This window comes from Podarcis raffonei, chromosome 12 (assembly GCF_027172205.1).
Source record: "Podarcis raffonei isolate rPodRaf1 chromosome 12, rPodRaf1.pri, whole genome shotgun sequence".
Lineage (NCBI taxonomy): Eukaryota > Metazoa > Chordata > Lepidosauria > Squamata > Lacertidae > Podarcis > Podarcis raffonei.
The window spans coordinates 3,221,422-3,235,881 of NC_070613.1; the positions used below are offsets into that span (position 1 = coordinate 3,221,422).

General features: G+C 49.2%; 2 protein-coding genes across 3 annotated transcripts in view; both read right to left on the reverse strand.

The window, feature by feature from the left end:
• Positions 1-14,460, reverse strand: part of LOC128423854 (tRNA (cytosine(38)-C(5))-methyltransferase-like) — a 73,220-nt gene that overhangs the window by 10,491 nt on the left and 48,269 nt on the right. The window lies entirely within an intron of this gene.
• TBRG4 (transforming growth factor beta regulator 4) overlaps positions 1-14,460 on the reverse strand; it is a 29,970-nt gene that overhangs the window by 9,359 nt on the left and 6,151 nt on the right. For both annotated transcript variants that reach the window (XM_053409394.1, XM_053409396.1), the window contains 7 exons: positions 10,529-10,852; positions 7,326-7,497; positions 6,526-6,683; positions 5,437-5,547; positions 3,750-3,894; positions 1,810-2,055; positions 473-584 (listed from right to left, as the gene is read on the reverse strand). In XM_053409394.1, coding sequence (XP_053265369.1) covers positions 473-584; positions 1,810-2,055; positions 3,750-3,894; positions 5,437-5,547; positions 6,526-6,683; positions 7,326-7,497; positions 10,529-10,852 — 1,268 coding nt within the window. The remainder of the gene's footprint in view (positions 1-472; positions 585-1,809; positions 2,056-3,749; positions 3,895-5,436; positions 5,548-6,525; positions 6,684-7,325; positions 7,498-10,528; positions 10,853-14,460) is intronic.

A 14,460-nucleotide genomic window follows, 5' to 3' on the forward strand; every position in this document is an offset into this window, starting at 1 on the left:
GTCCAGTATAGGAGCGTCTTCATCCACATCATTCTGCCTGGACACTTAGGTCGAGCGCCGAGGGCCTTCTGGTAGTTCCCTCACTGCGAGAAGTGAGGTTACAAGGAACCAGGCAGAGGGCCTTTTTGGTAGTGGCGCCCACCCTGTGGAACGCCCTCCCACCAGATTTCAAAGAGAACAACTACTACCAGACTTTTAGACGACATCTGAAGGCAGCCCTGTTTAGGGAAGCTTTTAATGTTTGATGCATTACTGTATTTTAATATTGTGTTGGAAGCCGCCCAGAGTGGCTGGGAAAACCCAGCCAGATGGCAGGGCATAAATAATAAATTATTATTATTATTATTATTATTATTATTATTATTATTATTATTATTTCTCCAGGACTACACTCCCATCATCCCTGAGCACTGGTCCTGCCAGGGCTCAGGTTTGAGAAACGCTGCCCTAACCAACATCCCTGAAGACTCACCTTCTGGCCCCGGGCGGGAGATGTTTAGTTCCCTCGGACTGGGCCTCGGCAGCAGCTGTGAAGTCTGCTACAGGCAAGGGCTGGTTGTCTGCGTTAAGCACCATCTCGGCATCTGCAGATGGAAAAGAAATGTCACTTCTGAGCTGGCAATTCTCCTGTGGGCAGGGGCTCTGCAGATCCCATGGACCAGCCGATCGGTAGGGCTTTCAAACCCATTACCTGCCCTGCGTCTCATATATTGGTTAGGTGGGCATGGCTTAGCAAAAATGGCCACTGGGGACACCTGGTGTAGATTCCCCCCTGCTGATTAATTGGGTTGTTTTGTTCTGGGAGTCACCCCGAACAACTCACTGCAAGGCAACGTCTGTGAAGCTAGCCTGATCTCCCAGCTCCTAGTCTGACACTCTAACCCAGCCTTTCTCAAGCTGTGGGTCCCCAGGTGTTGTTGAACTACAACTCCCATCACCCCTAGCTAGCAAGGCCAGAGCTCAGGGATGATGGGAGTTGTAGTTCAACAACATCTGGGGAGCCACAGGCTGAGAACTGTCTAACCACTACACCCCACTGGCTTCCTAGAGTTCTTCGGCTATGGGACAGATCAGTAAATTAAGAAGGTAAATAAATATGGGGAAAGCTAAATGTCCCTTAGAAAAGGATCTGAAATATTTCCCTCGAAGCTTGAAGCATTTTATCACATGGAAGAAGCAACAAGCTTATTTTCTCCTGCTCTACAGGGTAGGACTCAAACCAATGGTTTCAAGTAACAAGGTCTGAGGGACGGTGGACCGGCCCCCTGCTGAAAAAGTTTGCTGACCCCTACCCAAGAGGCTCTGCGGTTTAGACCACAGCGCCACCTGTGCCCTTATAAAACACTACTATAGTATTCATAACCTATGGACCCAAGTGCCACCCCCCAACTTGGCTGTGGGGTGGTGTGAGATACAGTGGTACCTCGGGTTAAGAACTTAATTCGTTCCGGAGGTCCGTTCTTAACCTGAAACTGTTCTTAACCTGAGGTACCACTTTAGCTAACAGGGCCTCCTGCTGCCACGCGATTTCTGTTCTCATCCTGAAGCAAAGTTCTTAACCCGAGGTACTATTTCTGGGTTAGCGGAGTCTGTAACCTGAAGCGTCTGTAACCCGAGGTACAGATCTTTCCCCCCTGGGACAAGAATGTGCCCCCTCCCTGTCACCCAACGGCTAAGGGGACCCTTCTGTAGGTGGGGCAAGATGTTGCCATGCAAAGAGGAGGCCCCCACAGATATTTTCCTCCGCAAACGGCCTGCCCTCCAGTGCCCCACGCTGCCCCCTACAACAGCACGAAGAGTGGGGCTCACCAAGCAGCCAGCCGCAGTCGGTGTCCACCTCAAAGTGCACTTTCGCTGGGTCTCCTGCAACCACCTGCAGCACCTCCCTGAGGCTGCTCTGAAGGGGGGTGAGTTTCCTGGCCCCCTGGAGCCCCTTGCTCCCCAGGGCTTCCGGCGGCAGGAGGGGCCCTGCGTAGTCTGCGCACTCCAGGCAGGCGGCGGTGTTGACGTGGATCACTTTGAGCCGGTAGTTGTGCCCTCTGGCCGAGGGGTCGTCTGCCTCAGGTGGAGGAAGGGAAAGGAAGAGAGAGAGAGAAAGAAAACAGTGCAGAATGGTGCAGAATGTTGCGGTGAGACTTCCTTACGGGGTCCTCGTCACGGGATCACATTCACCCGGTGCTATAGCGGCTGCACTGGCTCCCGGTGGAGTACAGGATCAGGTTTAAGGTGCTGGTTTTAACCTTTAAAGCCCTATTGTGATGGCCTGGGATTCGGACTTGGAGGCTGAACCTGAGGAATCCCAGCCTGCACAGGAGTCCCCGCCTCCAGGACCGGCTGAGCCGGGGCTGGTGCATGAGCCTGAAGGGTCCTCACCTGTGCTGGGTCCTCAGGTGCAGACACCAGCTGAGTCTGCTCTGGCTCCGGAGGGGATGGAGGGCCCATTGCCTGCAGGTGCTCCTCTCCCAGCCCTGTCAGGGGAAGGTGAGGTTGCCTCTGGGTTCAGTAACCCTCCAGCCTCTCCTGAGCTGCAGAGGCTCAGGGCAGAGAGCCGGAGGGAACTAAGTTCTCTCAGGAGGAGTGCTTGCCTCCAGGCCGGGAGAGGCAAGTCACCTGAGGATTGGGGCCGCCCTATGCCTCAGGGCAGATAAATGCCAGCCAGCCCCACTCCCAGGTTGTGGGACTTGCACTTTGATGTGCTTTCGAACTGCTAGGTTGGCAGGAGCAGGGACCGAGCAACGGGAGCTCACCCCATCGCGGGGATTCGAGCGACTGACTTTCTGATCGGTAAGTCCTAGGCTCTGTGGTTTAACCCACAGCGCCAGCCACGTCCCTAGGGCAGGATACTGATGCTAATAATAATATGATGATGATGATGATAAAAAAGGCAAAATGAATTAATAAGGATGGGGCCCAACACAGCAGGTTCTTTTTTTGTGCCAACCTAGAGCATGAGCAGGGACGCGGGTGGTGCTGTGGGTTAAACTACAGAGCCTAGGACTTGCCGATCAGAAGGTAGGCGGTTCAAATCCCCGCAATGGGGTGAGCTCCCATTGCTCGGTCCCTGCTCCTGCCAACCTAGCAGTTCGAAAGCACATCAAAGTCAAGTAGATAAATAGGTACCACTCCGGCGGGAAGGTAAACGGCGCTTCCGTGCGCTGCTCTGGTTCGCCAGATGCGGCTTAGTCATGCTGGCCACATGACCCGGAAGCTGTACGCCGGCTCCCTCGGCCAATAAAGCGAGATGAGCACCGCAACCCCAGAGTCGGCCACGACTGGACCTAATGGTCAGGGGTCCCTTTAGAGCATGAGCGCTGTGCATACCTCAGTCATTTCAGTGGGGCCTGAGCTGGAGAAGGGCTATACAGGGCTCCATAGGCAGCCCCCTCCTATCCTATCCTCAGATGTGTCCCAACAGCTCTCAGGACCCTACATGAACTACAGTTCCCAGAATTCTTTGCGGAGTGAGGAAGCCATGGCTGCTCAAAAGCGGCGTGACGCTGCTTTAAATGTAGGGCACAGATGGAGCCTTAGATAATATATGAGCTCTGTGCCAAAAGCCTTGGGGAGCAGCGCCACCTAGCAGTCAGATTCCCAACTCCAGGTCGGTCCTGAAAGGTGAAAGGAAGAGGCATCTGAAAGGGGTCCGTGGCCAGGGTAGGGTCAGAGTGCTCACTGCTAGGAAGCAGTTTTCCTGAGCCTTGGATGGTTTACCCACCTCCTCCCCACCCAGGTCACTCGTCCCCTCATACCTAAGAAGCGAGTGCGAAACTCTGGCTCCAAAACTTTTTGCAGATGAGAAGCCTTCGCTTGCTGCAGAACGCAGAGGGACCACACCAGGTCCAGAAGCAGGTAGGGGTCTAAGTCATCCAAGTGGTCGTCCATCCCTCTGTGGACCTGGAAAGGAGGAAGAAACGGGTTATTATCATTAGTAGTAGTAAAGGTAAAGGGACCCCTGACCATTAGGTCCAGTTGTGGCCGACTCTGGGGTTGCGGCGCTCATCTCGCTTTACTGGCCGAGGGAGCCGGCGTACAGCTTCCAGGTCATGTGGCCAGCATGACTAAGCCGCTTCTGGCGAGCCAGAGCAGCGCATGGAAATGCCGTTTACCTTCCCGCCGGAGCAGTACCTATTTATCTACTTGCACTGATGTGCTTTCGAACTGCTAGGTGGGCAGGAGCAGGTGGGCAGGAGCATCTCGCTTTATTGGCCAAGGGAGCTGGCGTACAGCTTCCAGGTCATGTGGCCAGCATGACTAAGCCGCTTCTGGTGAACCAGAGCAGCGCACGGAAACGCCGTTTACCTTCCCGCTGGAGTTGTACCTATTTATCTACTTGCACTGATGTGCTTTCGAACTGCTAGGTTGGCAGGAGCAGGGACCGAGCAACGGGAGCTCACCCCGGGGATTCGAACCGTCGACCTTCTGATCGGCAAGTCCTAGGCTCTGTGGTTTAACCCACAGCGCCCCCATGTCCCCAGTAGTAGTAGTAGTGGTAATATATTGCCCTTCATCCGTAGATCTCAGAGCAGTTCACAGCATAAGAATACAAGATAAAAACACAAAATACAGTGGAACCTTGGTTTTCAAACGTAATCCATTCCAGAAGACCATTCGACTTCCAAAATGTTTGAAAACCGAAGCAGTGACTTCCGGGTTTTCGGCGTTTGGAAACCGAAACGTCCGACTTCCGAGACTTCTGAAAACCAAGGTTCCACTGTACATAATACAAACAAGGTCATAACAAACCCCTAGAAACTAATAATAATAATAACAATAATTATTATTATTATTATTATTATTATTATTATTATTATACCCCACCCATCTGGCTGGGTTTCCCCAGCCACTCTGGGCGGCTTCCAACAAAACACTAAAATGCAATAATCTATTAAACATTAAAGGCTTCCCTAAACAGGGCTGACTTCAGATGTCTTCTAAAACTTTGGTAGTTATTTTTCTCTTTGACATCTGGTGGGAGGGCGTTCCACAGGGTGGGTGCCACCACCAAGAAGGCCTTCTGCCTGTTTCCCTGTAATGTCACTTCTCACAATGAGGGAACCACTAGAAGGCCCTCAGCGCTGGACCTCAGTGTCCAGGTAGAACGATGGAGGTGGAGATGCTCCTTCAGGTATACAGGACTGTGGCCGTTTAGGGCTTGAAAGGTCAGCACCAACACTTTGAATTGTGTAACCCTCTTTCCCCTCCTACAAACACAATCAAAAGGGGATAGGATGTTAGTCTCTTGGGCGGTGGCAGCGGAATACCTCTAGGCTGGCATTTGAGAACCTACTTAGAATCATGTAATCGCAGAGGTGGAAGGGACTTCCACAGGTCATCCAGTCCAACCCGCTGCAATGCAGGAATCTCTGCTAAAGCATCCACGGCCGATGGCTACGTTCTCCCTCCCTCTGCCCTCCCAAAATGAATAAAGGACTTTACTGTGCTATAGAAGGCGTCTCTGCAGCTCGGATGGAAGTTCAAGCGAGCAAAAGCGAGGACGACGTTGCTAAGGTGGACCAGGGAGTATTTTTCGGCGTTGTCCACAGTGTGCTAAGAAAAGAAGCACAGGGGGAAAGCAATTGAGTTCATTCATTTCAAACGGTTACAGTTTAGCCATAAATATAAAGACTAGGACTAGCCGCCTGAGAAACAGTTTCTACCCAAACGCAATTTTGGTTTTAAACACATTGTAAAAAAAACATTGTACTAAAAGAGTATTGGAACTGATTCAAGTATTCGGACAGGTAGCAGGTTTTAAGTTGAATAAGATGAAAACTAAGGTTTTAGAGGAAAATTTAACTGTGAATGAGAGAGAGAAGTTTCAGGAGGAGACAGGACTAACATTGGTTAAGAAAGTGAAATATTTAGGGGTTAACATGACTGCCAAAAATGTGAATTTATTTAAGGATAATTATGAAAAATTATCTTCTCGCAATGAGGGAACCGCCAGAAGGCCCTCGGCGCTGGACCTCAGTGTCCGGGTAGAACGATGGGGGTGGAGACGCTCCTTCAGGTCTACTGGGCCTTTGAGGCTCTTTAGGGCTTCAAAGGTCAGCACCAACACTTTGAATTGTGCTCAGAAACGTACTGGGAGCCAATGCAGATCTCTCAGGACCGGTGTTATGTGGTCCCTGCGGCCACTCCCAGTCAGTGGCTCCTAGGAGGCTGTCCACGGGAAAACACAGCCCTCAAACTAAAACAGGCTTCACAGCCTGGCTCTGATGAATCAAAGAAGAGTTTGGATTTGCTATCCCGCTTTATCACTACCCGAAGGAGTCTCAAAGCAGCTAACAATCTCCTTTCCCTTCCTCGCCCACAACAAACCCTCTGTGAGGTGAGTGGGGCTGAGAGACTTCAGAGAAGTGTGTCTGGCCTAAGGTCACCCAGCAGCTGCATGTGGAGGAGCGGGGAAGCGAACCCGGTTCCCCAGATTACGAGTCCACCGCTCTTAACCACTACACCACGCTGGCTCAAAGGAACAGGGCCATGGGACGTGGGGGTTTGCCTCCACCTCTGCCCCTTACTCACCTGTGCAAAGGCCTCAAAGAGGGGCAGGTTGAGCCACTTGAGGTAAGCAAAGGACTTCAGGCAGCGCACCACGTCCCCAGGGGACAGCTCTGGCACACGGGGATGGAGGTCTGCGGCGATCTTCTGAAAGACCTGGGTCTGGTGGAAACACAGCTTCCCTGAAGCAGAAAGAAGGAAACAGCAGTTGAGGAAAAAAAGATGCTGGCTGCAGAAGAGGAGCCGGGATAATTATTATTTATTTATGAATGAATGAATGAATGAATGAATGAATGATTTATACCTCAACCATCTGGCTGGGTTTCCCCAGCCACTCTGGGCGGCTTCCACAAAGAACTTCCACAAAGAACTTCTCATCCTGAAGCAGAGAACAGAAATCGTGCTCCGGTGGCGCGCGGTGGCAGCAGGAGGCCCCATTAGCTAAAGTGGTGCTTCAGGTTCAGAACAGTTTCAGATTAAGAACAGACCTCCAGAACGAATTAAGTTCTTAACCCGAGGTATTTTTAATATTCTGTTGGGAGCTGTCCAGTGTGGCTGGGGAAACCCAGATAGATGGGAGGGTATGTATGTATGTATGTATGTATGTATGTATAAATAAATAAATAAATAAATAAATAAATAAAATTTCTTTATTACACACCCTCTCCAGCCCCTCCACTATGGATGGCAAGTGGCCAGGGAAGGGAGAATGCTGTCTGCAGAAGCATCTGTATGCTGTCTCTGCTTCCTGGTGCGTAAAACTCTTTACTGGGCAGAAGGGTTAAAGGGATGCGCCCATTTTTTAAAAGGAAGTCGCCGCTCACCATAGGCAAAAGCCAGGTCCAGGAGGATGCTGGTGCTGAAAGTGAAGTGCTTCTGGACCAAGTGGTATGAGATTGCCCGGAGCAGAGGGATGGACCGGCGGTTCTGGATCGCCAAGGCAACGGCGACTCTCCGGGTGTCCTCGGGGGTGAACTGCTCAGCCAACTCCAGACTCTGTTGACAAAGATGATGGAGGTGAAAAATGGATGAAGGCCTAACCTGGGGGGGGGGGGCATACACATATTTTATCCCAAATGGAAACCTTACTTGCAACTTTCGCATTGGTATAAAGCATGGGTAGGCAAACTAAGGCCCGGGGGCAGGATCCTGCCCAAGCGCCTTCTAAATCCGGTCAGGGAATCAGTGTGTTTTTACATGAGTAGAATGTGTCCTTTTATTTAAAATGCATCTCTCAGTTATTTGTGGGGCATAGGAATTCGTTCATCTTTTCCCCTCCAAAATATACCATATTTTTCGCTCTATAAGACTCACTTTTTCCTTCCTAAAAAGTAAGGGGAAATATGTGTGCGTCTTATGGAGCGAATGCAGGCTGCGCAGCTATCCCAGAAGCCAGAACAGCAAGAGGGATTGCTGCTTTCACTGCGCAGCGATCCCTCTTGCTGTTCTGGCTTCTGAGATTCAGAATTTTTTTTTCTTGTTTTCCTCCCCCAAAAACTAGGTGCATCTTGTGGTCTGGTGCGTCTTATAGAGCAAAAAATACGGTAGTCTGGCCCCCCTCAAGGTCTGAGGGACAGTGGACCGGCCCCTTGCTGAAAAAGTTTGGTATAAAGGTTTAGCAGTAGCTGAAAATCTAACTCACAAATTACAGGTTCCCAAAGATTAGGAGGACCAGTTCTGGGCACCACAGTTCAAGAAGGACACTGACAAACTGGAACGTGTCCAGAGGAGGGCAACCAAAATGGTCAAAGGCCTGGAAACGATGCCTTATGAGGAACGGCTAAGGGAGCTGGGCATGTTTAGCCTGGAGAAGAGGAGGTTAAGGGGTGATATGATAGCCATGTTCAAATATATAAAAGGATGTCATATAGAGGAGGGAGAAAGGTTGTTTTCTGCTGCTCCAGAGAAGTGGACACGGAGCAATGGATCCAAACTACAAGAAAGAAGATTCCACCTAAACATTAGGAAGAACTTCCTGACAGTAAGAGCTGTTCGAGAGTGGAATTTGCTGCCAAGGAGTGTGGTGGAGTCTCCTTCTTTGGAGGTCTTTAAGCAGAGGCTTGACAACCATATGTCAGGAGTGCTCTGATGGTGTTTCCTGCTTGGCAGGGGGTTGGACTCGATGGCCCTTGTGGTCTATTCCAACTCTATGATTCTATGACCCTGATGAAAGTCTATGCTGTTTGGTGCGACTTTATCTTATAAGCAACTAAGGCAGACACCACAGGACTTCTCCTCCACAGTACAAAGTGAAATTTTGTTTTCCTTATAGTCTTTAGTACTTTGCCAACCTAATCCTAAGTTTCTCTCAGGCACACTGTGCTGAGTTTTGGTACTTCTGCTATATCTATTGTATCAGTTGGTTTGATTTACTTTTATATCTTTTAAAAGAAAAATGATTTCGCTGGAAATCCCAGGTGGAGCTAGCTCTTGAGATGTGGTTCAATAATATTGGGGATATAGAGCTAGTTCAGAACGATGAACTGGGCTTAGAAGTGCTGCAAATGGGGTTGTAAAGGAAAATGCCTTTGATGAAACCGGATCTCCCTTCTTTTCATATGCAAGGGGAAAAGAAAGCTCTCCCACCAGCCTCACAAACCTGTCTGTGAAGCGCCTAGATCAGCGGTTCTCAACCTGTGGCTCCCCAGATGTTGTTGAACTACAACTCCCATCATCCCTGAGCTCTGGCCTTGCTAGCTAGGGATGATGGGAGTTGTAGTTCAACAACATTTGGGAACCCACAGGTTGAGAAAGGCTGCCCTAGATGGACTGCCAATGTTTTAAAACCATGTAGAATGACTTGCCTGGCACCTGCTTCATATAATACAGGCAAGGTGGTCAAAAAACTGTTCTATTTTCTCAGGTTTAAATCAACACGTTGTGGCTGGTTTTCCGAGTTACTCTATTGTTACACTATGTATTGCTTTGTACAGCGGTCCCTTGGTTCTCAAATGCCTTGGTACTGAAAACAATTTGGAACCCAAACACTGCAAACCTGGAAGTTAAGTGTTCCGGTTTACGAACTTTTTTCAGAAGCCGAAGGTGCTCAGTTTTGAGTGTTACGCTTCCGATTTGAGTGCCACACTCCCGTTTTACGCTGAGGTCTGTCTGTTTTTCCTATTTATTTTGCGTTTCTGTTTTTGCGGCTCTTTTCCGTTTTGTTTCTGACACTGTGTGGAACCCAGTTCAGCTACTGATGGACTGACTGTGTGACTGCCGGACATCGTTTATTGCTTTCATTTTATGGATCAGTGGTCTCGTTAGATAATAATAAATAACAACATTTTTTTATTTATACCCCGCCCTTCCCGGTTCAAAAACCAGGCTCAGGGAGGCTAACAAATTTAAAACTTTAAAACAATTATAAAGACAGCATAAAATACAGTATAAAAACAGGAATGACAATAAAATTCAAAATTCAAAAATCAATTAGATGATCCCCAGGCAGGGCTAGCTGGCTGAATTGGTCCTACTTGGGCCAGCTGCCCAATTCATGTTCAATTGCTGTTTTAGGGGTTGTTTTTAAAAGCCTGGAACGGATTAATCTATTTTGCACTACTTTTTCTGGGAAAGTGCGCCTTGGTTTTGGAACGGACTTCCGGAACGGATTAAGTTTGAGAACCAAGGTACCACTGTACTGTATTCTGTGTTTTATTGACTTTCTGCATAGCCATTCAATTGCATTTTAATAATAAATACCGTATTTTTTGCTCTATAAGACTCACTTTTTCCCTCCTAAAAAGTAAGGGGAAATGTGTCTGCGTCTTATGGAGAGAATGCAGGCTGCGCAGCTATCCCAGAAGCCAGAACAGCAAGAGGGATTGCTGCTTTCACTGCGCCGCGATCCCTCTTGCTGTTCTGGCTTCTGAGATTCAGAATATTTTTCTTCTTGTTTTCCTCCTCCAAAAACTAGGTGCGTCTTGTGATCTGGTGCGTCTTATAGCGCAAAAAATATGGTAAGTCCCGTGCATCTCCTTTCCCCTCACTGCCCCCCCCCGTGTCGGACTGTACCGGTTTCTGCCTCTACCTTATCCTCCAGTCTCTCCATCAGTGCTGGGGAAAGGGGCCCCACTTTCGACATCAGCATCACCACCGTCCTGACGTCCGAAATCTCCGTCCAACGCAGCTCAAGATGCTTCAATACGTCGCTGAGCAGCTCGCTCGGGTGTCCCTTGGGGACGCTGGCGGCCACGTGCTCAGCCAGGAAGGCCAGGTTCTTGAAGGTCAGGCGCCTCAGCCGCCAGCGCACCTCCTGCTCCACCGAGCGCATCTCCGGCCTGCTCCGCTCCAGGCCCAGGAGGTCGAGGCTCTTGAAAAGGTTCACCAAAGCCGTGTTCCATACCTGAGTCCCCTGCACACAAAAGAAGAGTGATGATAGCAAGAGGAAGATATTTAGCTCTCTGCAAATGTAGTAAACAGGAACCTGATAAAAAGGTAAAGGTAAAGGGACCCCTGACCATTAGATCCAATCGTGGCCGACTCTGGGGTTTTGGCGCTCATCTCGCTTTATTGGCTGAGGGAGCCGGCGTACAGCTTCCAGGTCATGTGGCCAGCATGACTAAGCCGCTTCTGGCGAACCAGAGCAGCGCACGGAAACGCCGTTTACCTTCCCGCCGGAGCGGTACCTATTTATCTACTTGCACTTTGACGTGCTTTCGAACTGCTAGGTTGGCAGGAGCAGGGACCGAGTGATGGGAGCTCACCCCGTCATGGGGATTCGAACCGCCAACCTTCTGATCGGCAAGTCCTAGGCTCTGTGGTTTAACCCACAGCACCACCCGCATCCCATGTTTTCCTTTAATACAAACCAACAAAATACAATGAAATTTAACAGTCATTTGCCCACATTCTTTCCCCACACTCTGCCGAGCGCTGACTTCCCTCCCTTCAACTGGCTTTCTTACTTCAGTTACTTTTACACGGTTTCTTATTATATCCTATCTACGTCGTAAGATTTATTTCATTCCTGCCAGAGCCTTCAAATTTCTACAGTTATTACTTATATATTCTATAAATTTGCTCCAATCTCTTTGGAATTTTGTTTCCTCCTGATTTCAGATTCTATAGGTCAGTTTTGCTAGTTCTGCAGAGTCAACCATCTTGGTCTGGGAGGCAGCACTGATTCTGAATGCCAGTTTCTGGAAAGCACAGATGGGGAGAGGGCTCTTGCGCTCGGATCCTGATGCGGGCTTCCCATGATGAGCATCTGGTAGGCCCGTGCGAGAACAGGATGCTGGACTAGGTAGGGGCTGCTGGCCTGATCCTGCAAGCTCCCATGTTCTCCTGCTCAAATTCTTCTGGATAAAGAGGCTTCACCCCCAGTCCCCATCTGCCATCTAGGGGTGAGGGAGCCCTACCCCACCAAATCCAGGCTGTGGCCCCTCGTAACCCACTGCCTTTTGGGGGCTTGGCCACCTTCTTCCTCTTATTGTTACTGTCAGGGGACTGCCATCAGAACAGGGGAGGGAGGCAGGGGGGCCGTTGGGATACAGAGAGCCTCCGAAATGAGGCGGTCCCAAAGTAAAGGAAGGATTGAACTCTGATTAATAAGAATACACACAGAGGCTTGAACCAGCAAGACTCTGGGAAGGGTGTGTATAATAATCTCTGTCCCTCCACCCCTCGGCCCAGGTCGTTTTATTCACGAAGGAACTTTTTACAGAGTGTTCGTAAGAACCAATCAGATTTCCTCTGAGCATTTCAACAAACCCCACGTGGGGACAAAGTTAGATCAAAAGAAATTCTTTTAACTACAAAGACTACTCTGAGCATGCATAAATAATCTGAGAGTAAATAAAAAAGGACTAGAGGAACTCTGGAGATCATAAACAGGAGAGGATGGAAGGATGGCAAGGAAATGGGCACCTTTATCACCTTCCTGTGAAACTATTTCCAGGCTCTAAGATCAACATCCTGAGATTAACATATCAGAAAAGCTACATCAAAGAAACTGCCCACTGTCTTTGATGCCCCAGGATGCCTGCCTGGCAAAGCAACTGGCAGTGTACGTGACTGGTCAAGCAAGAGAAATGGAACAGGGATGCAGAGGTGTGGATTGATCAAAAATCCTATCAAAATAGTTTAAACCCAGTCAACGCAATGCTTTCATTGCTGACACAGGTGGCTTACTCTATATTTGTTGTAATTCCTCATAGCAATCCCACCTGATCACTACACCGAAACGCCTGAGGAGCAATTCCTTTTCCACACCTCCAGTGCAGAAGAGAGGGAAGGGGCCAGCCAAGCAAGGAAAAGGGCTTGAGGATGCTGCTGAGAGACCCAGCGCCTCACCTCGACCGGCTAGCCAGCAGGGACGCACGCCACTTCCATCGCCCACCTTGCGCAGGCGGGTGAAACGCAAGGAGAGGAGGAGGAGGCTTGGGGTGCCGAAGTTCTTATTATGTTGGGGGAGAAGCCGGAAGGGGCCACTCCCGGATTCTGCAAGTGACTGAGATGGACATGAACTTTGTAGATCTGCACCGTAAATATTTTGCACAATAAAACCTGTAAAAGACAGGTTGGAGTCCAGCCTGGTTACTCACGAGCAACCAGCAGCAGTATCTGACAGTTACTGTATTTTCTGGCATATAAGACTACTTTTTAACCCAGGAAAATCTTCTCAAAAGTCGGGGGTCGTCTTATACGCCGGCTACCACAGCAACTCCTGCAGCAACTCCCCACCAAAGGACAAAACAACAGCAAATTAAATCAGAGGACACCAATCTCTCTAGATGAAGCAGAAATACGCTTGAAAGTTGGCCCCAGAAGCCCCCCCCCCCAATCACCAGCAACAGATTGACCCTAACTGCTCCCGGTAGTAGACCACTAGCAAATTCCACGAGTGGCTCAACAAAAGCAGTAAAAAATCCCCCCAAAATGCTACAGCAGGTCCGACAAAAGCAATAACCGGGAGTTCAGCGACGTCCTAGCGATTGAGGAAGCGAGCCAAAGAGGAAGCCCTCCAGCTCGCTCCTCGGTTTAAACGGACCTGGCCACGCCCCACGCCCCCCCGGCCACTGGGAAGTGAAGCGGACTTCCGAGCCGGAAAGGAGAGTGGTTTTTTTTAATTTTTATTTGGTGTGCGTTGGAAGAGGGGTAGTCTTATACGGCGAGTACCGTATTTTTCGCTCTATAAGACGCACCCAACCACAAGACGCACCTAGTTTTTGGAGGAGGAAAACAAGAAAAAAAATATTCTGAATCTCAGAAGCCAGAACAGCAAGAGGGATCGCTGTGCAGTGAAAGCAGCAATCCCTCTTGCTGTTCTGGCTTCTGGGATAGCTGCGCAGCCTGCATTCGCTCCATAAGACGCACACACATTTCCCCTTACTTTTTAGGAGGGAAAAAGTGAGTCTTATAGAGCAAAAAATACGGTATATCCCAAACTCTATATTTTAACTGGAAAAGTTGGGGGTCGTCTTATACACCCAGTCATCTTGTACGCCAGAAAATACGGTACATTCAGTTTAGACTGGAGGGTCGTGGAAAACTCCTTTTAAGGGACCCTTCTACTGGAGAAATCCTTTCTTCCCCAAGGTCTTGCAGCAGCTCAGGCCTAAGAGCAGAAATACATTTTGATACGGGCTACCTTTCACCTGCCACAATGAATTTTTATTTGTCCCTGTTCGGAAAACTGGACTTTGACCAGGGAGGACCTCATTCACTACTTGCAAACAGAAGAATAACTTTTCCTCTCGGGGTTCTTGCGAGGGGAAGCCCAAGGAACTGCAAGCCTCTTTGCAAGTTACAGGTGCCTTCAGTCGGCGGTTTTGTCTTGTGTTTTTATGTTATGAACTGCCCTGAGGTCTACAGTATAGAAATCAAGTAAATGAATTTTGAATGAATTCCATCCTTCTTTGTAGCTAGGTGCTTGCCAGAAGCCTCTAACGAATAAAGCTCAATGTTAGAATCGAGAAAGCAAATTCAGAATGGGAAATAAAACGACATTTACATCCTGGT